This window comes from Mustelus asterias, chromosome 22 (genome assembly GCF_964213995.1).
Source record: "Mustelus asterias chromosome 22, sMusAst1.hap1.1, whole genome shotgun sequence".
Taxonomy (NCBI): Eukaryota; Metazoa; Chordata; class Chondrichthyes; order Carcharhiniformes; family Triakidae; genus Mustelus; species Mustelus asterias.
The window spans coordinates 25,180,008-25,205,141 of NC_135822.1; the positions used below are offsets into that span (position 1 = coordinate 25,180,008).

The 25,134-nt window shown below is 42.2% G+C and overlaps 1 protein-coding gene across 11 annotated transcripts in view; it reads left to right on the forward strand.

Annotated features, from left to right (window-relative positions):
- Positions 1-21,744, forward strand: part of spen (spen family transcriptional repressor) — a 93,461-nt gene extending 71,717 nt beyond the window's left edge. For 8 of the 11 annotated variants that reach the window (XM_078238971.1, XM_078238973.1, XM_078238978.1 and 5 more), the window contains 7 exons: positions 81-194; positions 728-832; positions 4,473-13,118; positions 18,053-18,478; positions 19,102-19,296; positions 19,451-19,609; positions 20,418-21,744. In XM_078238971.1, the coding sequence (XP_078095097.1) occupies positions 81-194; positions 728-832; positions 4,473-13,118; positions 18,053-18,478; positions 19,102-19,296; positions 19,451-19,609; positions 20,418-20,549 (9,777 nt within the window). In that variant the 3' untranslated portion in view covers positions 20,550-21,744. Of the gene's footprint in view, positions 1-80; positions 195-727; positions 833-4,468; positions 13,119-18,052; positions 18,479-19,101; positions 19,297-19,450; positions 19,610-20,417 lie in introns of all 11 variants that reach the window. The other 3 variants (XM_078238976.1, XM_078238977.1, XM_078238974.1) reach the window with 2 other exon arrangements.
- Positions 21,745-25,134: the final 3,390 nt, after the last annotated feature.

The window sequence follows — 25,134 nt, forward strand, 5'->3', positions numbered from 1 at the left end:
GGTTCTGCTGTATATCTATCAGTTACTTGCCATTCCTATTCAGGGAACTAGCTGACTTCTTTCTTTACCTCCTGGGACAGATTGTGTTGGATCGTCAGAAAGGAATGGCTCTGGTGTTGTACGATGAAATTGAATGCGCACAAACAGCGGTGCAGGAGACCAAGGGCAGGAAGATTGGAGGAAATAGAATAAAGGTTAGTATGAGAGAGTTCATGGGGATACTAACAGTGCACTTCTTGTTCTCTTCACTCTTCTATATCCTTTCTTTTTTCACTCTCTCTTTCTGCACAGGTACATAAACATAGCAATGTTCCCTATCTTCTCAGGCACACTCACCCCCACCCCTCCCCCAATCTCATGGCATTACACGAGGTAAAAGATAAGATACATTCTGTGTAAAACCAGAGCATGAAATAGTACCAAGTATTGGAGGGGATTGGAAGGTTAAAATCTGGAGAAAAAACCCAGGAAGTTAAAATTAATATTTCGCAATGTTAAAAAGCAGAATTTATCGGCCTTCTGCAGTTCAAAGTGGTATTGTGATTGGCACACAAACTGGAAAAACAGTTTAATGCCGAACAAGGATCAGAAGCATGCAAAAAAAAACACCATTTGCTGCCAGTTCAACTTTGCAATCAAATATCCAGTTGTTATTGTATGTCTTTCCCTTGTTTAGTAAGCATTGCCTCAGCTTTTAATATCTAACAATGAGACTTCTCCCTTGTAGGTGGATTTTGCAAATCGCGAGAGTCAGTTGGCATTTTATCGTTCTATGGAAGTCTCTGGGCAGGATATCAGAGATTTATATGAAATCTTTGCTGAGAGAAGGCAAGTGAAAAATTTTTTTTTAAAGACAAAGGCTTCTCAAATGATAACTATAGTGTCAAAGTGTCAGTTTTTCATAGACTGTGCATTTAATGCATCTATTATGTTTAAGGTTTTTACTTCAATAATGATTAGACAATTTGTCACAACCATTTAATTCCGCAATGCCAGTTAACTTTGGCAAATATATAAGCAATTGTGATTTTTAAGTTAAATACAATACTGTGAGGAAAGGAAATGTTTTCTGCATGCTAACTTATTTCTTTTGTCTAATAGCATTATGTAAAACTAAAAACTCTGTACCGCCTTTTTCAGCTGGATTTCTGACTGCACTCACTCATACACCAATATCATTTTAAACTCTTACGGCCATACTTGACATATGCAGTTACGGCCAAATGAGTTTTTAAGACAAACTGTGACTCCAGTGATCTGATGAATATCCTACTGTATCCATCAATCCAAGAGTTGTCTTCTGTCAGGACAGAAACTGTGAAGAAAATTACAGGACTCGAATTTTAAGCCAGAGCAGTGTAAAAATAGTTCAGTCTCAAAAATTACACACTTTATAAGTTAAAGCAATACATTGCAAGGTGACCAGTTTGCTTTGTAGATGAATCATTCCTTTCCTCAGTCGGCAAGGTCTGAGTGAGGTTAGACCATAAGACATAGGAGCGGAAGTAAGGCCATTCGGCCCATCGAGTCCACTCCACCATTCAATCATGGTTGATTTCAACTCCATTTACCCGCTCTCTCCCCATAGCCCTTAATTCCTCGAGAAATCAAGAATTTATCAATTTCTGTCTTGAAGACGCTCAACGTCTCGGCCTCCACAGCCCTCTGTGGCAATGAATTCCACAGACCCACCACTCTCTGGCTGAAGAAATTTCTCCTCATCTCTGTTCTAAAGTGACTCCCTTTTATTCTAAGGCTGTGCCCCCGCGTCCTAGTCTCCCCTGTTAATGGAAACAACTTCCCTACGTCCATCCTATCTAAGCCGTTCATTATCTTGTAAGTTTCTATCAGATCTCCCCTCAACCTCCTAAACTCCAATGAATATAATCCCACGATCCTCAGACGTTCATCGTATGTCAGGCCTACCATTCCTGGGATCATCCGTGTGAATCTCCGCTGGACCCGCTCCAGTGCCAGTATGTCCTTCCTGAGGTGTGGGGCCCAAAATTGCTCACAGTACTCCAAATGGGGCCTAACCAGTGCTTTATAAAGCCTCAGAAGTACATCCCTGCTTTTGTATTCCAAGCCTCTTGAGATAAATGACAACATTACATTTGCTTTCTTAATTACGGACTCAACCTGCAAGTTTACCTTTAGAGAATCCTGGACTAGGACTCCCAAGTCCCTTTGCACTTTAGCATTATGAATTTTGTCACCGTTTAGAAAATAGTCCATGCCTCTATTCTTTGGAGTGTTTCTTGATTTCCTAGCTTAGATGTTGACTGATTACAAGATGGTCAGCATGGCATAGGCTGTCATGGTTGTACTGATCTAGGTATTTGTCATTAAGCTACGGCTTTCTTAGTTGGTTCTAGGAAAATCTTGTGCTTGTCATGCATGCAAGATATTTTGATGTAGCCAGGTAGTTGTTCCATGTTGTCTCCTTGTCATATAAAACCCCAGTAGGTCAGCATTTAAAACACTTCACATTTTCTCAACTAAAACAATTTATTCTTAAGCTTAGATTAGTCCTTCTAGTTTTTAAAATGTAGTTTGCAAGTATATTCTATTTTCAGAGCCAAGGAGTCCTCGTTTTCTTCCATTTCAGATGTTTATCCTGGAATGGGGAACTTACTGGTCCTCAAGCATAAATATCAGTGAAGCACAGCTGTCCTTTCCAAACAGAAAAAAAAATCAAATTGATGCCAGTTTACAGATTTAGCTACAAGCAGTAGTCTTTTCAAATTATATGGTAACAACTATCAGCTCTCCAGGGGGCTATAGGAGTCAGCAAAGCAAATGAGCACAAACAAAACAAACTTCAGGGGATTGAGGTAGAAAATTGTAATTTTAACTGTCAGCCCTGGTCATCTTCTAACTGGGCTATTATTTGGTATGTCTATCAGCAGCAACTCATAATACGTATTGCCTACATCATTAAAAGCACAAATTTGGACAGTATATCAACACCAACCTCTGTCAAAGCTTAAATAAATTGTGAGATGCACTGTTCGTTCAACATTGTTGATTAGCATAATTTGGACATAAAATGCCTATTGTGGAACATATCACCTCTGCCTGCCATATTTGCCCTGAGTTCCCAAACCAAGCCTCTAAAATGGCAACTGAACTGTGTATCTCATGTTATTCAAGGAAAAATTGAGAATCAGGAAAAGCAAAAGAAAGACAGGTTACAAGCAATTTGTATTTTGAGTCATTGATCTCAATAAACATTGCCCTTGATTCACCTATTGATTCACGAGGGAAGCACGGTAGCACAGTGGTTAGCACTGCTGCTTCACAGCTCCAGGGACCTGGGTTCGAATCCCGTCTTGGGGTCACTGTTTGTGTGGAGTTTGCACATTCTCCTCGTGTCTGCGTGGGTTTCCTCCGGGTGCTCCGGTTTCCTCCCACAGTCCAAAGATGTGTGGGTTAGGTCGATTGACCATTCTAAATTGCCCCTTAGTGTCCTGAGATGCATAGGTTAGAGAGATTAGCGGGTAAATGTGTAGGGATATGGGGGTAGGGCCTGGGTGGGATTGTGGTCGGTGCAGACTCGATGGGCCCAATGGCCTCTTTCTGCACTTTAGGGTTTCTATGATGATTCTATGCAAAGCACTAAGTGATGACACTTGGAAAAATGTCAGTCACCAGAAACAGTCAAGCTACTTTTGACCCCTATGGTGGGTGAAGAATATATATCATTCAAAGACTAAAGGAAGATGGTTCATTTTTAATAAAATTGATTTGTTTTCCTCTTGAGGGATCTAAAGTGCATCCTCTATATGTTTTTGCAGTATAAGTTTACAAGCAAACAAACAATATTATGTTAAATGTTCTAATTTTGAAACAGAATAGTGATTAAAGCAAGGATTAACAACATCTCAGCAAATTATCTTCTGAGTTCCAATGCCATTTTAAATTTGTTCCATCCAGCCCTGCAGAAGAAAGCCTCTTAACTTGACAAACTTTTATTTATGTAGTCACACAAATCTTCTCAACTCCTGCACATCCCACCCCAGAATCCTGTCCAGACACAAATTTCCCTGCAAGTAGTTACCCCCAAGTGGCATTCTTTTAAGTGGTCAGCTATTTAGAGTGCTGCGAAATTTATCAATCTGGTAGAAAGTGAAACATCACATATGAGCCAGAGTCTTGCCTTAATCATCATCTGCACCCAAGCACTTTATGTTTGGGATCCAGGAGTAGGAAAACTGACACATTCCCCTTTCATAAACTACTAAATGGATTCAACATCTGCTATACATTAGTTGCAGTTAGCTAACAGACCAAGGATCAAATGTGGAATCTTTGATTTCCCTATAAGCCCAGGCAGTGGAATTCTCCTTGAGCTATCGCAGAAAGTTGAATGAATCCCCTTCCCACATTCAATTAATTTTGTACAGCCATTGATTTGTTGGGGGGGGAAAATTACATTTAAATTAATGTGTATTTCTTTCATTAACAGGGAGGATCGGAGAGGATCATATCATGAGTACACTGCAGATCGTGCTTACTTTGATGCAGTTAGAGGACCAGCTGCTGTATTTCCTGAAGACCCTCGTAGGGACTACCGGGCAAGAAGTAGAGATTTTTATGCTGAGTGGGATCCTTACCAAGGTGATTATTATGATCCTCGCTATTATGAAGATCCACGGGAATATAGAGACTATAGAGATCCGTATGAACAGGACATAAGGGAGTACAGTTACAGACAGCGAGAAAGGGAACGAGAAAGAGAACGTTACGAATCTGATAGAGAACGAGATCATGAAAGGCGAACTTGTGAACGAAGCCAAAGTCCAACACACTCAAGAAGAGCTCAGAGTTGCAGTGCATCGCCAGCACAGTCTGAGAGACATCAGAGTGACAGCATGGACTCTGAACGCAGGATATACAGTCGATCCTCAGACCGTAGTGGTAGCTGCAGCTCACTGTCACCACCACGATACGATAAAGCAGATAAACCCGACAAAATACGAGCAGACCGTTATGACAAAAATGAAAAGGAGAAAGAGCGGCTGTTCGAACCTGAAAGAGCTGACAAACGGACCCAAAGAAAAGACAAAGTAGAGAAACTGGAAAGAACAAAAAAATTTGAAAAATCTGAAGTGGAGAAACTGGACAAGAAGGAGAAAATTGAGAAGCTGAAAATACGGAAGGTAAAACCTCCATCTCCAAGTTCCTTGTCTTCTGAAACAGACCATGAAGTAGACAGGGATCTAAACCCTGATGGACTAAAGAGTAAAATAAAACAAGGGAAAGAAAAAGCAGAGAAAGAAGGAGCTTCAAAGAATCGTTTGGATTTAATTCCTTGTGTGGTGTTAACTCGTGTAAAGGAGAGAGAGGCAAAAATGATTGAGCCCTTGGTTGTAGAGAAAGCAAGAGGAAAGCCAGAGAATGACGCTGTCAAATCTCCGCCGACAGAACAGAATAAAGTACAGTTAACTAGACTCGACCAGACAAAAATGGAGCTGTCAAAATTGGAACCTACCAGGCCAAAGGTGCCAAAAGAGAAACCGCTTGCCAGCCAAATAGAGGTTGTAGATAAGGAAGTGAAAATCAAGCATAAAAAGAATCTCAAACCAGAACCATGTCCTGAAATACCCAATGCACTGGATATCGACAAACTGGAAGCTAGGAAGAGACGTTTCGCAGATCCAACTTTAAGAACAGACAGGCAGAAGTTAGAGGTTAAGCGAGGCAGTCAAGAGGAAGAGGAACTGCGTCTTGGGTTAAAAAAGCAACCTGAGCTGGCTGCTTGGAGAGAATTGCCTCCAGTGGGTAAAGAAGGAGATTTGGACCGAAGGCCTGTGCGGAAAGAATTACTCAAAAGGGAGCACAGAAAAGTCAAGCAAGAAAAACTAATTTCAGCATTCAGCCCCAGAGAAGGACAGGAGTCTGCCAGTATTTCTGTAGGGATTGGCTTGCGGCCCAGCATAGAAGCACAGTGCAGATTAAGCGAGCCATCTGAAGAACCAGTGGAAATTCAAGAAACTGGATTGAAAAAGCTGATTACAGCAAAGCCTCCGAATAAGGGAGTTGTGCAGCCATTGCCCCCACACCTCGATGAGATGCCAGGGGAAGGAGAGATTAAAAGAGAGGAACGGAAGCGAAAGTACAGTGGTACCTCTGAGGACACAACTGATCACAAGTCTGCCCATGAAAAATTACAAACCACTGATTCAGATGAGAAAGTTGGGATTGATATTGATTACACTCAAAGTTATAGGAAACAGATGGAACAGAACCGTAGGCTTAAACAGCAACAGGAAATGGAAATGGCAAAATCAGAAAAATATAACAGCCCCAGGAAAGAAAATGCAGATGAATTTGAGAGAAGGAGTTTGGTCCATGAAGTAGGGAAGCCACCTCAGGATGTCACAGATGATTCGCCTCCAGTTAAACGGAGAAAGACTGATCAGTTTGACTTTGAAATTAGCATGAAACGAGAAAGAAATTACAGAAGTTCTCGACAGCTGAGTGAAGATTCCGAGAAAACTGTCCTTTCCCCTGGATTTCGGCATATTCTGTCATATCAGGATGAGGATGATAACAATGACTCCCCACATCAGACATTGATACCAAAAGAACCGAAAGACTCTCCAAAACTAGACTCCACCTTTCAAGTTCCTGTCAGAGAAGAGCCTTTAAAATGCAATGCTTATGAGTCAAGTAGACGAGAACAAATACTGGACTTGGCTAGATTTAAAATAACGTCTCAGAGCTCTGACCAAGAGACACCGCGTTGGGAAACTCGTCTAAAACTAGATGCTAGTAAGGCTGATGTTAGTTTTCCCAGTAGCATTATAAAACGAGATGGCATTCGCAAGCGTTCTGTGCGTGAGCTGGAACCAGGTGAGGTGCCGTCTGATTCTGATGAGGATAATGAACACAAATCTCATTCGCCTAAAGCTTCAACATCTTTTGACAGTTCTAGATTACCTTTATGTCTGCGAAATAGGGAAGATAGGTTATCAGATTTAAAGCTATCCAGCTCGCTAGAAAGGAATAAATTCTACTCATTTGCACTTGACAAGACAATTACCCCTGACACCAAGGCTTTGCTTGAAAGGGCAAAGTCTCTCTCTTCATCCCGAGAAGAAAATTGGTCATTTCTAGATCGGGATTCTAGGTTTGCCAGCTTTAGGAAAGACAAAGATAAGGAAAAAGTTGAATCAGCACCACGGCCAATCCCTTCTTGGTACATGAAAAAGAAAAAAATTAGAACAGATTCTGAAGGCAAAATAGATGAAAAGAAAGAAGACCATAAGGAAGATGAACAGGAGAGACAGGAACTATTTGCTTCTCGCTTTCTGCATAGCTCAATTTTTGAGCAGGATTCAAAACGCCTACAGCATCTTGAAAGGAAGGAAGATGATCTGGATGTTATTTCTGGTAGACTATTTGGAAGGCAGGGTTCTCTAGATGGTTCCAGTAATATGCTAGATTTCATACAGGAACCTGTGGTCTTGTTTCACAGTCGGTTCATTGAATTGACACGTATGCAACAGAAGGAAAAAGAAAAGGATCAGAAACCAAAGGAACTTGAGCGACGGGAAATTGAAAAAGAAGTTCAGCCTAAAACACCAGAGCCTGTATCTGAATTGAAAGAACCAGATTTGAAGAATACATTGCCTCTTTTGAGGACTATAGTCCCACCACCGCCACCACCTACCACAAATTTCCAGGCAGTACCTCCTGAACAGCAAGAAACAGTTCAGAATAAAACAGCGAATGATGCATTGGTAGCAGAAAGTGGCATTTCCAGCTCGGGGGAGAATCGTACAGAATCTGCCCCTGTGGCTGACACACCGAAACCTGTCATTGTTAATGTGAGCCCCTGTGAAGAAATGGAACCTGCTGTGTTAGATGCAAATGTTACTTCAGATCCAGTGGCTACTGAGCAGGAATCAAAGGTTAGAGAGCATCCCTCTTATTTGGACACCAAGCCACCAACTCCAGGGGGAGCTGATCTCCAAGAAATCCGCACAAATGCAGAACCGGAAATACTAGAAATCAATGCAGTCTCCTCCAAAACTGTCCCAAAAGAGGTGGTACCAGAGGAGCACAAAGATGACAAGAATCCTCCTGTCAGTGCTGAACTGGATATCAACCAGAAAGAAGAGCATTCAGAGATCCATCCACAGATTTCTGACAATGAAATAGATACCGAACCTTCTGTAGTTTTAAAAGAGAAAAAGACTTCCAAAAGTAAAAGAACAAAGACTCCACTTCAAGCAGTCACAGCCATTATAGAAAAGCCTGTCACAAGAAAAAGTGAGAGGATAGACCGTGAAAAGCTTAAACGGTCATCTTCACCTCGCGGTGACACTCAGAAACTTCAGGAACAGAAATTAGATGTAGAAAAGGTCTCCAAAAACACAGCAAAGTCTCCAAGTTCTGCTCCTGAGTCAGAAACCTCTGAGCCAAGTCTTCCTTTAGGTAGAACAAGACGCAGAAATGTGCGTTCAGTTTATGCTACTGTTGATGATGGCCCATCCCTAGTGAAAGACTCAACAGATACCACGCGTTCAACGAGGAAAAGAGCCGAAAAAGAAATTCAGGAATCGCCAAATGTACAAACCGCACCGCGACGGGGAAGACCTCCAAAGGCCCGTCGTAGACCTGGCGAAGAGGTGCCATGCTTTAAAACTGACCAGGTGAAACAAGACGTGGAGGAAACAGAAACTAAAGACAGCACTGAAAGCACAAAACCTGTTGAAGGCTGGAAGTCACCTCGATCACAGAAGGCTGCACTGAGTCATTCATCAACTGCTCAAAGCCATATAGGAAAGAAAGGAGTAAAAACAGAACCAAGAACAGCTGAAGTTTGTGCTGAACACACAGATGATGTTGCAGAACCCTCAGTTGAGCAAAGTTCAACAAGTGAGAATATCATCAAAACCTTGCCCGAGGGAAATGATATAGCAAGTGACCAAAAGCCTGACAAAAATGACGGTACATCAGAGAAGTGTCCTCCAACTAACAGTCCAGGTGAGATAATGGAGAAAAGATCTTCAGAGAAAGGATCAAAGTCAAAGTGTGGCAGAGGGAGGAATGCAAAGGCGAGTGAAGACAAAATGTGTCTACGGAATTTGGAAATAAGGCTTAGTTCTGAAGAAGTAAAAGGTGTTCTTCAGCCAGGTGATGGAGAGGCGACTGGGGCAACAAAGAAAGACCCACTGAAAAATGACAGTCAGTCGCCCAAGCTCATTAAAGAAGAAGCAGGTGATCCATTTTCAGAACCTCCCAAATCACCAGAAAAAGAAATGGCAAAACCGGAGTGTTCACCAGAAGCTGTACAACGTGCTAAACAGATAGAACTTGAAAGAGCAGTGGAGAACATTGCTAAATTAACAGAAATCCCAACTGTACATCCTTACAAAGAGACTACAGATGAGCCAGACGTTAGACCAGAGGAAGAAGTTGAAAAGCCTGCCCATCAGGCTAGTGAAACTGAGCTTGCAGCAGCTATTGATTCCATCATTGCAGATGAATCAGCAGAACCAGATAGCTTCCCATCTGCTCCAAGATACCCCCCTGATCAAGCTGTGGCTGGTCTTCCTGAAGATCAAGTAGTCCTTCCTACACCCCCTGACACTTTGCAGCCTGAAACTGATCAGGCAATTGTTAATATTTTGGAGACCACCCCAGATGTTGGTGCCTCGGGCCGCTTGTTGACAAAGGCTCCACCTTCGAACCGCTTGGTAGCAAAGATCCCAGCTTCGGGTCGTTTGGTTTCTAAAGCCCCAGCTTCAGGGCGCTCAATTTCTAAGTCTCCTGTTTCAGCAGAAAGTATAGTTACAGAAGTTCCCTCTTCAGTGGAAAGCGTGGTTTCTGAAGCAGTCACCTCAACAGACAACATGATTTCTAAAGCTTCTACCTCAACAAACAACATAGTTTCTGAAACCTCTGCACCAGTAGACTCTGCCTCAACAGATAGCGTGATATCTAAAGCTCCAGTCCCATTGGAGAGCATGATTTCTAAAGTTTCTGTCACAATGGAAAGTGTAATATCTAAAGCCCCTGTCTCCATTGAGAGTGTAATATCTAAAGCTCCTGTCTCAGTGGAGAGTGTGATATCTAAAGCTCCTGTCTCAGTGGAGAGTGTGATTTCTAAAGCTCCTGTCTCAGCTGAGAGTGTGATTTCTAAAGTTCCAATATCAACAGAAAGCGTGGTTTCTGAAAATCTCATCTCAACAAACATTGTTTCCCCAGCTCTGCCCTCTAACAGTTTGGCTTCTAAGACTCTAGCTGTGGACAGTCAGTCGGCAGTTTCAGTTAGTTCAGTTTCCAGATCTACTTTATTGACTACAGTGGTTGAGGCAAAGGATGCTGATGTATGTCTTCAGCAGTCTGGAAATGTCTCCCAGAAAACTGAGAGCCTTCCATTGCCAGAACCTGCTGAAGTCCCAAGGGCCTCAAGTCGTAGAGGCCGTTCAAAACTAAAAATAACAAGGCGTAATAGGCGAGGGAGCACTAGCAGAAGGATGGAACTAGCAGATGGCAACAGCTCTGAGCCTGAACCGGTGCCTGTTTCTACTGACATAAAACAAAACAGTGTTACAGCAGAAACCGTTTTAGAAAAATGTATTAAAAAATCAGCGGTGGAACCCGTTTGTGTTTCCAAGAGTGACACAGACAACTTGACTAGATTAGAAGAGGGTAAACCAGGTGGTATGAAAGCCCCTGAATCAGAAAAGGATCCAACAACTGAAGCTATCTCACCACAGGATTCACTGCATTCTTCAGCATGTAACGAAGATAACAAAAGTCCTCCATATTTTAAACTAAAGCAACACTCGGGTGAGTATGCACCTGAAGCTCAACCAAAACAAAGCATGTCGCGAATAGCTATTAATGCTTTCCCCACCACTACTACCGCAAAGATTTCAGTAACACCTGCACCTGTGTTGGGAACTACACATATCAGTTCTGGGGCTGTGCCAGACTGGATGCCAAGGCATGAGGCATCTCGTGGTTGTTCCACACCCCCTCCTGCTGCTCCTCCCCCAGATACCAAAGCTTCTGACCTTGACACCAACTCCAGTACATTGAGGAAAATTCTCATGGAGCCAAAATATGTGTCAGCCACAGGTGTCCCAACCACATTTGTTACTACAGCTATAAATGAGCCACTGACTTCAGTTCGGACAGAAGAAGCCTTCCCTTCAGGTGAAGTTAACAAGTTGGTCTTGGATGAGAAGCCTGCAGTTCCACCTAGCAGTACTGGAGGGCAACAAATGGCAGAAATGTGCACGTTTAATGAGAAAGATAAACCTGCAAGTTCTTTGATCTCACCCAAAGTCACTTCTGTCATAAGCAGAATGCCACCAAGTTCAGACCAAGAGGAAATTACAAAAGTAACAGCAAACAGCCGAGGCCCTGCCAACCTTCCATCTCAGTCACCTAATCTCCCAACTGTGTCACTGACCAAACAGAAATATAGATCAAACTTGACTGAAAATAGCAGGTACAAGCTTGGGACATTTATTGGGGATGAGTCTCGGCCGGTGGATAATATCGCATTAAACCAGGGATCAAGTCCACGTCTGAGAGTAAATACCTCTGAAGGGGTTGTGGTATTGAGTTACTCGGGCCAGAAAACAGAAGGTCCTCAAAGAATAACTGCTCCAATCAGCCAGATTCCACCAGCTAGTGCAGTGGATATAGAATTTCAACAGTCTGTGTCCAAGTCACAAGCCAAACCAGAGCCAGTTTCACAATCGCAACCTGTGACAAAGGGTTCACAAACTCCATCAGGCTACAGCAATGTGATTGGAACTCATTCCTCAAGCATACTTGCAGGACATGGTGGTTCTCAGTCTTATAACACATCACCTGTGATTTCAAGTATTAAACAGGAGCATCAAATCCTTGAAAAATCTGAATCTGCTATCCATTCTGGTACACTAACTGCCTCTCAGCCAGGAGCAGTTAAGATTGTCTACAATCTTCTGCCGAACATCGTGTCTACTAACAAAAAAGGTGGCGAGCCAGTTGTTCCCAAAATTGAAGCTGTTAAAGTAACACAGCAGTCAACCCTGAGCCCAGGAATCAGCTCTCACCATGCTGCTATGCCAAGTAAAATGCAATCAGACACTAACCACATCAGTTCTGGGCGTGGCACCCCAACAGAGCGAGGTCTGCCAGTTTCCATTAAACAGGAGCCCCATTCTCCACGCACATCTGTTCATTCCCCTTCTCCCTTTCCCAAAGTATGCCAGCCGAGTAGTACCTCGACTGCTTCCCAGTCAATGAATGCTAACATGGTTCTGAATGCTGGTCTCACTATGACACAGTTTGTTCCCAGTGTCCATTTACCAGAGCAGTCAGTCATTATGCCTCCTCACAGCGTGACACAGACTCAGGTGGTCTCCTTAGGGCATCTTTCTCAGGGTGAAGTAAGAATGAATGCTCCTTCAGTACCAGGTATTCCATATGGCATAAGGCCTGATACTCACCATCCCTCCCCTAGAGCTGTGTTGCAACCTCAGATGGAACTTCGTTCGCAGCGATCAAGCACACCACAGTCAACGGTTATCAGGGATTTGTGTATGCCTCAGATATCCAATCAGCATCAACCTGATGAAGAATTACTCCATTATCATGGACTTAGAAGAGGATCAGGTCCCTTACAGCCTGATGTCCTTGTAATGCAGCCAGACTACAGAATCCACCCTGGAGGTTTGCGACTGGACCAATACAACGTGCCCCAGGAGATGCTGCTACGTGACGTTCGAATGATGTACCCACCTATGTCAGCTGTAGGTGATGTTCACAATGAGGCCAGGCAAGCCAGGACTCCTGACGGATCTGTTAAAACTCCTCCTGCTAGTAAAACCCCTCAGCCAGCAAAAGAAGCCCCTAAAACAACAGAAGTGAAAATGGCAAAATCACCTCACAATGAAGCCCGACTGATCAATGTCCCCCCTGGAATGCCCATGTCTCAGTCTGTAATGGTCTCCCATGGTGTTCAACTCATGCACCAAGTCCCTAGCTCCTTCCATGACTATCCACGTGTGTATCAAGAACTGCGGAACTTCCACCCTTCTCACCTTGGTCATCCACAGTTTGGAGGAATCAACCTACCATCACGCAGCATGACTCCTCAGGTAAATGCAGCAATTTTTTACTCCCCCACCCAATCTTTCTTCCATGAAACATTATTATTTTGAAGTTATTTTTATTTAGAGAGGGAAGTGAGTGACAGAATACAATGCAACTTCTGAAATATGTCCATAAAGAGCAACAATTGTGCTTAAAATGTCTACATTCATCAGTTTTCCTGGTGTTCATTATTCCATGTTGACAAGTCATAAAATCAGCCAACTTTTGGGACTCTGCCACTGCCATTTTTGTTAAGTTTTTAAGAAGCAAGTTCCTGTGCCTAGTTTACTTTAACAGAATTTTAGAATTGTGAACAGGAATGGGGCCATTTGGCTCATTGTGCCTATGTCAGTTCTTTGAAAGAATTAGTCCCAGTCCTCTGTTCTGGACCCATAGTACTGCAATTTCTCCCCTTTGATTTGTTAAGACGATCCAGACTAATGTCTGAAAAGGGTAATGGAAGCATTGAATATGCTTCCATTGCCCCTTTCATACATTACATTCCAGATCATCATAACTCGCTACTTAAAATAACTTTTCCTCATTTCACCTCTGGTTCTTTTACCAATTATATTACATCTTGCCTCCCTGGCTCCCAACCCTTCTGAAAGTTTGTTTACAGTTACCAACCTTTCTGAAAGTTTGTTTACAGCTACCAACCCTTCTGAAAGTTTGTTTACTGTATCAAGCCCCTTCATGACTTTGAATGTCTTTATTAAATATTCTCATAACCTTCTCTGCCCTAAGGAATACAATTCCAGCTGCTTTAGTCTTCCGCATAACTGAAGTCCCTCATCTATTATACCATTGTAGTAAATCCTCTGCACTCTCTCAGTAAGCCTTGACATCCTCTCTAAAGTTTGATGTCTAGTATTGGACATGATACCCCAGCTGGGATCTGCCAATAATTTAAAATCATTTAGTATAATTTCATTATTTTTTATTCCATGCTTCACTTCCCACTCATACCTTGTTGCCCCCAGTCAGAATCTATGCTTGGCCATCTTATTTCTCATCTGCCCCTTGGCGAAATGTTTTAAAAACACAATGTTTTACACATATTATGACGTGCAGTTCTACCTGAACACTACCTCTTTTGACTCCGCAATTGCCTTTGATTTATCATGCTATTTGTCTGATATCTAAAACTGGATGAGCAGAAATTCCTCCAATTAATAATGGGAAGACTGAAATTATTGTTTTAAGCCCCTGCTACTGATTCCATCCAATTCCCAAGCCACTGTTTGAGGTTGAATCAGATTATTAGCAATCTATTTGACCCTGTGTTGAGCTTACGTAGATGCTCTATCACCAAGACTGTCCATATCCATCTTGTCTGTCTCCTTCCTCCACTCATCTGTTACTGAAACACTAATTTTGTAGAAGCATAGAATGGATACAGCACAGGGGGAGGCTCTTTGGCCTGCCGTGTCCATGCTGGTTTTCTTGAGCAACTCAGCTAGTCCACTCCCTTCCCGTTTCCTCATGGACAACCAAATGTTTTCAAATAATTATTCAATTACCTTTTGAAAGCCAGAATTGATTCTGTCTCCACCAGTCTCAAAGATGTGCAGGTTAGGTAGATTGGCCATGCTAAATTTGAGAGGTTATGGGGATAGGGCGGGGGTGTGAGGGTCTGGGTAAGATGCTCTTTCAGAGTTGGTGCAGACTCGATAGGCTGAATGGCCTCTTTTTGCACTGTAGGGATTCTATGGTTCTAAATGCATTCCAGGCGCTGCATGAATAAGTTTATCCTCATGTTGCTTTTGATGCTTTTGCTATTCACCTTCAATCACTATCACTGGTTCTCGACCCTTCAGCTAACAGAGTTTCTGTCTGGCTGCTAGTTTTGAGCACCTCTATCAAACTGCCTCTTCATGGTCTCTTCTCTAAGGAGAACAACCCCAGCTTCTCCAACCTATGTGTAGCTAAACTCCCTCATTTCTGAAACCACTCTCCTATATTTTTTCCACACACTTTCAAATGCCCTCATCTCCTTCCTAAGGTTCAGTGCCTTTTTCATAGCTTATCTAAACTTTATTCGATGATCACTGTTCCCGAAATGTTCCCCAACCAACACATTATCCACTTTACCCTGCACATCCCCCAGACACAGGTGCAGTGATGCCTCCTTTCTCGTTGGTTAGAAATGTACTGGTAGAACATTCTCCTGAATATATTTTGGCAAATCCCCCCCCCCCCCCGTCTTCTGCCCTTTTATATTGTATTATCCATTCAGAAAAACAGACTTTCATTAATATAGCACTTTTCACAAGCACCAGAGGTCTCAAAGTGCTTTGCAGCCAATGATGCACTCCAAGTGTAGCCACAATTGTTGGACACGTAGAGGCTAATTTTTGCACAGTAGCTTCGTCAAACAGCAATGAGATAATGATTGGACAATCTGTTTTAGTGATGTTGATTGAGGAATAAATATTGACCAAGACACCAGGGAGATGACCCTTGCTGTTCCTCGAACAGAATCTTGGCAAAATTTGCATTCATTCGAGACGGTGTACGGGGCTTCGGTTTAATATCTCATCAAAAAGGTGGCCCTTTCGGCAGTCAGTAGTGTACCAAATTGTGAGCCTGAAGCAGGGATGGATCTTGAACCCATGACCTTTTGACTGAGGCACGAGCTGCCAGTAAGCCAAAGCTAGCACTTAAGTGCTGGCAGCACTGAAAATCTGTGTTGCGTAATGTCACATTGTAGGGAAATTAAGCATTTTGTGGTTACTCACCGCCAGAGGAGTTGTGTTGATGTAAGTTATTGATTCAAAGGTGGGGTTTTGATGACTAAATTGTTTCCATTTATGTTTCTCCCTTATCTTTAAAATTTCTGCCACTCCCAGGCATGTTTTGGCTGATACTGTGAAGATCCTGTTTTTGAATTCTGTCCCTGAACACAAATTTTTTTAAAAGTTGGAATTTGTCATATTCTTCATTGTGTCGAAGTGAGACAACTGTGAACAGTTTTGTGGCACAGCTACAGGGAGCCAGGTTCAATTCTGGCTTCGGGTGACTGTGTGAAGTTTGCATGTCCTCCCCGTGTCTGCGTGGGTTTCCTCCGGGTGCTCCGGTTTCCTCCCACAGTCCAAAGATGTGCAGGTTGGGTTGAGTGGCCATGCTAAACTGCCCCTTAATGTCAGGGGGATTAGCAGGGTAAGAATGTGGGGTTACGGAGATAGGGCCAGGGTGGGATTGTTGTCGGTTCAGGCTTGATGGACCAAATGGCCGCCTTCTGCACTGTCAGTGTTTTATGATTCTAAAATTAACTGATTTTTTTGAGCTTTTGAATGGTTGAATGTTATCATCACTTTGAGCATGTTTATTGGCACATTTGCTTACTGGAGTGCTTTATTACTTTTGCTCCAATTAGAAGTCCAAGCCTGTATTTTTGCCTTCACTGCAGAACTTTTTTTCATTGGAGGGTGCCTCGCACATATTTGGAATTTTTTTTTAATAGAAACCCTACAGTGCAGAAGGAGGCCATTCGGCCCATCGAGTCTGCACCGACCACAATCCCACCCAGGCCCTACCCCCACATCGAGTCTGCACCGACCACAATCCCACCCAGGCCCTACCCCCACATATTTTCCCCCCTAATCCCTCTAACCTACGCATCAGGACTCTAAGGGGCAATTTTTAACCTGGTCAATCAACCTAACCCACACATCTTTGGACTGTGGGAGGAAACCGGAGCACCCGGAGGAAACCCACGCAGACACGAGGAGAATGTGCAAACTCCACACAGACAGTGACCCGAGCCGGGAATCGAACCCAGGACCCTGGAGCTGTGAAGCAGCAGTGCTAACCACTGTGCTACCGTGCCGCCCTAATTGTCAATTCAAATTGACCTTTGGAATTGTGTCCGCACTCCAAATTTGACTTGAAGTAAGACGTTCCCAGCTGAAGAACTTTCACAAACATTAGCTCTTAGGCTAAATGGGACAAATCCTATTACATATATACCCCTGCTAATAACTGAGAAAGTTAGAACTTCCCTCATCACCCACATGTTCTTTCTACTTTTTATGCTGTTCCTCATCATTAACTTTTGTCACCTGAATGAAGCTCATTGCCCTGTCTCTTTCATACATGTCAAGCTGCAACCACATGATTCTTGTGGTGAGGAACCAGATATTTGTTATTTCATCTATGCTGATTTACATTTAAGATTGATGGAAGCATTGTCAACCTACTTGCATTGAAGCTTTACCCCCAACATAAACAAAATTTGTCTTCAAACAAATAAGACTTAAATAGTTAAAATTACTAACCTCTTATGACTCCTGCAAAGGCTGAGCGACATTCTCTTGGAATGGAACTTTTATATTTTATATTCCATCTAATAGATATGTAAGAATGATTATGCAGGAAGGTAGCCTGAACCTGCAATGGCTTTTCAAAGCCTTGATGATCTCGCCATCTGCATTTTGTTCTTCCAAAATTTTCCCTGCTTTATCTCTACCCCATCAAACCTTGTCATCACGTGAAATGACATTGGGAAGCAGTGGAAATGTTTTCCTCCACCAGAGCAGACTGGATAACTGTCTGTTTATGTCAGTCTATTCTGAAGGAATTTTGTTTGTGGAATTATCAATTAAGGATCTGATGCTAGTTTTTCAATACACTGTGTGGAATTATTACATTATTCCTGTCAAATGCTCTGACTCAATTGCTCCAAAAATCCGTGGGATCGAAGCTACCTCTTAACATAGTGCATTCAAAACAATTAAGTCTGAAAAGACAAATTGTAGATTATTGAGGAATTAGGGAAATTCCGACTAGTTTTGTTAAGAACGTCTTTCTGATTGATTTGAAGGTCCTAATTATAAACTCAAAACATCCTTAACATATATATATTCTATAAAACTCGTGGGGGTGGATATAGGAATATTTTCAATGCTATGTTTGTAAACTGTCTTTTATTTAATAGGGTATTTCAGAAGGGGAACATGTGCACCCCGGCCAGAGAAGTAAAACTCCACAAATATCCCAGGATACCAAGGGACCTGCAGCTCCTGAGCATCCTCATCATGTATCTATCACCAGACTACCAGGGCAGATGGAACTGCACTCGCCTCACTTGCAGCATCTCCAGAGAGAGAGGGTACAACCGGAAGCTAATCCAACTTCTTATCCTTCTCCAACTGGAGTGTCTATGCCAATCAAACATGAACTATCCTCACCACACCAACCCCCAACTCCAAAACAAACATCTTTTATCTCCACACAATCCTCAACACCAGGAGCCGCCCCACCACCTGTGATGTCCAGGGCAGACCCTCAAACCACTGGAAAGCAGGAACCACAGCCACCGTCAGGTTCACAGAGACCCGTGGACATGGTGCAACTTCTAACAGTAAGCGACAACTCCATTGCATTCGTTAAAAAGACTAGCTTGGATTCATCAACATAAGAGAGAAGTTTAAATTATATCAACTCAAGGTTTTCAAAACATTTGTAGAATGTCAAATTTGAATATAGAGTTGCTTAAAAGTGACATAAGTGTCTCTGTTTCCAGTTGGTCGTAATTGTTCCCTTATCCACTTCTATCATCAGGCTTTATTTTTATGATCCCTTCGCTTCTCATTTGCTCCACTTGGTTTCATTCTTTCAGCTAGTTTTTTTTTACATTCTATGTTTTCTAAAACTTTTTTACTACTCTAATTTGTGACTGAATTAAAGGAATAAACTGGTTTTAACATAATATTTCTGTGAAACATTGAGGAAGATCCTAACCAGGTGAATCTATTATATGTAGCTGTAGGGAATCCCCTTAACTATTTGCTCTCATTTCAATGGTTTTCCTCACGTGTGCTGTCTGCATAGAACAGTTTACCAAATGCCCTTCATATTCATGGGCTTTCACATCAATTCTGGGAATACGTCACAACTTTGGAGGATCTGTATGGATAGCACTGAAATGCTACAGGATTAAAGGATATTAAGTGTGATTTACGTTTAAACTGTTTATCCCTTTAGAAGTACCCAATTGTGTGGCAGGGGCTGCTAGCTCTGAAGAATGACACAGCCGCAGTACAACTACATTTTGTGTCTGGCAACAACGTGCTTGCCCATCGGTCACTTCCAGCACCTGAGGGCGGGCCTCCTCTCCGAATTGCTCAGCGCATGAGGCTGGAGGCAACACAGCTGGAAGGTGTGGCACGCAGGATGACGGTAAGTGATTTAACAAGGGTTAAAGCTGCTGAAGGGCAGTGAACGAGTTATCTTTTTAAAACACTGTCTTAAACATCGTGACTCTAATTTGGGCAGAAGCAGGGTAGAAAGTAACTATTGTAAAGACTACCTGACATTCCTTTTTGTTTTCTAGGTGGAAACTGATTACTGCTTATTGTTGGCATTACCATGCGGTCGTGATCAGGAAGATGTAGTAAGTCAGACAGAGTCATTGAAGGCTGGTTTTATTAGCTATCTACAACTCAAACAAGCTGCTGGAATCATCAACGTTCCAAATCCTGGCTCAAATCAGGTATGTGATCAAACAGAAATTCAGATGCATGATTTTTGTTCACCATGAGGTCAAAACAAGGGATTAATGCAGGTTGAGGTGCAGTTCTTATCCACACGGGAGTGACTGATTATTCCCCTCTGACCTCGTCTTGTATACTGTATCAATGTTATCAATTTGAATTAGCTTTACTGCAGCAACTGGAAAAACCCTGATGTCCCCAGCAAGCGAAGAGAAATCTGGAATGCAGCCAAGCAGCATCAGAGGAATGTAAACCATTCCAGTGGACTGTAGGAACCAGCTATTTCCATTTTGCATTGAGATGCTGTAAACAATAATGTGTGCTTCAGGCAGAGGCAGTTCCATAGTAAAAGAAAGGTCACTCTAGTCTCTTCCTTCCCTCACCAAAATTAAGCAGTTTTGCATTTTTTCTGTTAACATCTGCCATCTTCTCTTGACCAGTTTCAAATGCCTCTCCTCATAGTATGATTTTTCCAGTTAACTGAATTTCAGAAGAGGAATCTCTGGTCATTGTAGAAATTGTACATGTTGATGGATCAAAGGAGAGGGTTTCATTTTTTTGATATTTCCAGCATATGAGTGCTTGAATAAGGCTGTTGTTTGCACCCCCTCAAGTAATTAAAATGAAATCTTTGTTAGTGAGCCAGTTTTTTGAATTTCAAAATGGAACATAGGTTGAAATTTGTTGGGAATTATTTTGCTATGTTGAAAGTGAAACCTTTTGTGTCAGTTATTCTACAGAAAACCTGTCAATGTTTTTATGTTTTGAAGGCTGCACCCACTGATCTTGTGTTTTATCTCTTTGCAGCCTGCTTATGTTCTTCAGATATTCCCACCCTGTGAATTCTCTGAAAGTCATCTGTCCCGTCTAGCCCCAGATTTGCTCGCCAGCATCTCCAACATCTCCCCTCATCTAATGATTGTCATTGCTTCAGTGTGAGCATTTGGTTTGCTCTCCTTTTTAATCTTGGACTCCGTTACACTGCCAACTGCCAATCTTCTTCCAAGCAGGGCCCGATTTGGACAATGGGCAGCTACGTGTTTACAATGTTTCCAGCCCTGGGCGAACTGGTGGGTTCCAGTGGCAGAGTGGAAACCCCTCTATGTAATCCTGCACTCTCGGCGATTCCTGTTTATGTGAATTGGGATTACCATTGCACTATATTAGTGACTTGGTGACTGTATGGCAGTAGATTGCTATGGATCTTATCATGGTAGCATCCTGGATCCCCTCTGATGGACTTGAAGGCAGGACCTCAGAATCCCTACCTGTATCAGCAGGGCCAGAGTTGGGATGCTTTTCAACCCCACCATCAGTTGTAATGATCAACTCTTTCCTTTTGTAAATCTCCTTTCTTCGAGAAGGAATCAAATGGGCTGATTGCTGAGAGAAGAGGGATGAACAGTTTAAGCTGAAAAGGGAAATAAAGCTGGTGGGAAATGCTGAATCCTTGGAACCATGAATTCAAACTTTACTGAGATGAAAAAAAACATACAATTTTACCTGTGCCAAAATGCATTTTCAGAGAAATCTTATTTTCATATGCGGACTTTGTACTTTCATTCATTCTTAAGTGCGCTTCACTACTCCCTAACGCTGCCCTTCAAGATGTGAGAGTATTTTATGCTTGTCAGGACATCTGTTCGGTCTGATTAATTTATAAATTCTTTCCACAGTCCTTCCTTTGTTTTTTTAATCCTTTGTTGTTTGGAGCGATCCGAGTCTGATTTAAGCCAATGTGGTGAAAAATGGTCTCCAATACGCAGCAAAAACTGGTACTCAGTAAACAAGCCCCCCTACTCCTAATAGGACGGGGATGCAAGGGGACTGGTACTCCCAAGAAAACAGAGGCTGCGCCGTCTGAGCCAGCCATGAATGCTGTAACTACCTACCGGCAGCAAGCAGTCTCCTTGTACTTTTTAATGGCGTTTGTACATAGTACTTTTGGAATTCTGTGCTTTGGTCTGATCTGATTAACTTGTGTAAAAAAGAAAGGAAACCCCAAACCCCCAGACTTGAACCGTGTTACACAGTGCTGTAAATATTTGTAAAACTCAAAACAATTCTTTCATGGTAATGTTGAAGGCACTTATAATTTTGATACACAGAATAAAAATCTTAGCACATTATAGAATTTATGGCAGCATTCTCTCTGTACTGAGTATGTAAATAGCCTGCCAGCTGGCAAAGTCTAGTCCCTGGACAGCCAACCTTTTCAGGTGACCTGTAAAGATGTAACTACCTTTTTGATGAGTAGATAATTGTTAAGATGTCTAACAGACTTGTCTCTCCAACATCACTTGCTTTAGCCTGCATACTCCATACAACTGTGGTTACTGCACCTTCTGGAATTACCTTGTGACCATAGATTCCTCTAAAGTGATTTCAGGGAGTAACTCTAATAATGAATGTGTTAATTCTGACACTGTGACTGTATGTTATGATGTGCTTATATAACTATACTGTTAATGCACTGGGAGCAACTAGAGGAGAAAGTAGTACCAACTTGCTCAATCTAAGAAATGTGTGTTTCTTTCCTGGTTTTAACTCTTCCCTTTCCATCTAATTGGATGCATAAGGAAGGAAACTGCTAATTCATCTTCCTTTTTATATCAGGCGAAGGGATGGAGACATCTCATTGGAACTGCCCTAGCAGTCTGCTAGCTTTATTATATAAAGTTATCAGCAACTGCACTATTACATCTTTAACATGATTTTGCAATTTAACAGGGTATTTTTTTAATTGATAGAAGTAGAAAATAGTGGAGCTTTGGTTAATTGTTGAAAAGTTTGAATAATTTATATTGTGCACATGCTAGGAGAACACTAGGCCTTTAAATTATTTTCCTAATTCAAAATTTGATGCGATTGTGTGTTAGTCAAATGCACAGTGGTTAGCACTGCTGCCTCACTGTGCCAGGGACCTGGGTTCAATTCCCACCTTGGGTCTGTGTGGAGTTTGCACGTTCTCCCTGTGTCTGTGTGGGTTTCCTCCGGGTGCTCCAGTTTCCTCGCATAGTCCAAAGATGTGTAGTTTAGATGAATTGGCCATGCTAAATTGCCCCTTAGAGTCCCAAGATGTGTAGGTTGGATGGTTTAGCCATGGTAAATGTGTGGGGTTACGGGGACAGGGCGGGGGGACATGGCCTGGGTAAGATACTCTGTCAGAGAGTTGGTGCAGACTCAATGGGCAAAATGGCCTCCTTCTGCACAGTAGAGATTCTATGATTCTATGAATGTTTAATGTAATTATCCTAAACCAGGAATTTGAGTTTACTAGTTTTACAAAACTAATAATTAATTAGAAGTTTTGAAGTCACCAAAACCTAAAATGGAATATAATCAGAATTTTAAATCTAATTTAGATAATTATGAAAATTAAGGTGCTTTATACATTTCTCTAATTCTGCTTTATTATCTTTATAATTGTCATAAAAATCATTGTTCAAGCTTGAAAGGGTTTCAGCTGTCAGAAAGGTCAAGTCTCTTTTTACCTTTCTAACTGAAAGAATTCGGTATTTCTAGTAATCTTATTACGGGGCTGAGTCATCACAGCTGCTTCAGAAATACTTGATTATCTTTGTTCAGAAAACAAATTGAGAGGAAAAAACCTGTTGTGCTTGAATAATTTACACTGTTGGTGTTTGGAGATGTTGGTGTTTGGAGATGCATCTTTGCAAACCTGTGTTACACTCCAGTAACATCAGGACATTTTGTACTGCGTTATATTTCTAACAGGCAAGTACCAGGAGCAGCCAAAAACAAGAGTGTTTTAAATTTATAAATGAATGTCAAGATCAGATCGTGTGGTCTCTACAAGATAAAACCATGTTCTGGAGCCGTGACCTTCAGCAGATTCCGTTAAAGTTTTGACGGGTACCATAAAACTGAGCATCAGTTAAGAAATAAACCTACCTTGGATCAGATCAGGATACTTTTAAAGCAAGACACAAGTTGGAGGGGTTCCTCCCTCATAGTTCTGTGGATTTATTTCTGAGTCCAGGAAGAGATCCATGTTCAGTCTCTGGTCTGTGCTGAGTTGACCTCAAGAGAGACGATTGTAAGGACTTCAGTTGTTTTGTGTTTGGAAGAAGGTAATCATCCAGGGTTCCTGCGACTGATTATTATTCAGTTGCTCTTGCTGGAAGCATGTGTGCCAATGTGGAGATGTTGGGTAAGACTTAGCTATGCCAGCCCTTAAACAGCCTACTGCCACTCATTATCAGAGCTCACACATCTTTGGAAAAGGTAGCAGAGGGGGATCTGTGATTTGTGCTGTGCTAGCTTATTGCTGCTCAACTGATACCCACTATTGTTAACTAGCCTCTCAACTAGACTTGAAGATTGGCCACTGGACCAATAAGCTGGAGGACTGTCTGTATCTGGAACTGCACCCAATCACATTAACACTTCCATGAGGAAGGGAGAACATTTGGGGGTAAATAATAGGAAAATAATTGAAATCAGATAAATCGTAAGGAGATCTGATAAACGGTTGCTGGTTTATTCTGTACTGCTATGTATTATATCAGGATGTTGTCACTATATTTTTCCATCTAAACCTCCCATGATTTGCAACTGTTTCTGTCACTGTGATATATTTATGTTTAGACCTGATATTTTAAAAATTGATATACTGTGAAAGACTCCGTTACAAAGCTGTTTTACCCATATTTTTACGTGATATTGGCAGCAAAACTCATCATTATTTTACTGAGGCTGTGATAGTTTAACCCCACCATACAAATTTACAGATTTGTCCATGGTTATCCCATTTACTGCCTCCACTTCTTGCTGCCCTACAGCCTGATGCACTCCATATAAAATTTGTTAAGATCACATTGATTTTACTTGAGTTAGTCCCAGGAGCATCATAATCGGGCGGCATGGTAGCACAGTGGTTAGCACTGCTGCTTCACAGCTCCAGGGTCCCGGGTTCGATTCCCGGCTCGGGTCACTGTCTGTGTGGAGTTTGCACATTCTCCTCGTGTCTGCGTGGGTTTCCTCCGGGTGCTCCGGTTTCCTCCCACAGTCCAAAGATGTGCGGGTTAGGTTGATTGGCCAGGTTAAAAAAAATTGCCCCTTAGAGTCCTGGGATGTGTAGGTTAGAGGGATTTAGCGGGTAAATATGTGGGGGTGGGGCCTGGGTGGGATTGTGGTCGGTGCAGACTCGATGGGCCGAATGGCCTCCTCCTGCACTGTAGGGTTTCTATGATTCTATGAATCAGTCCAAAGATTACAACCATTAAAGTTGTCATTCGTTCATGCCAGTCTCCCTGTATTGGTCCCTTCCAAAATGAAATCTGCAATCTAATGTGATCAATACAGTCAGGACATGTCAATTTCATTGAATCATTTATCAATATTTTGACTAATGAATTCCAATTTTTAAAAGACGTTATCCATGATGTGGGTAAATGTGAATTCCTAGTTGCTCTCAGAAGGTGATGTTAGGCCTTTGTGAACCACTGCCTGGTTTGATACAACTGAATGGTGTCAACAACGCTGCATGTTGGAGTCACAT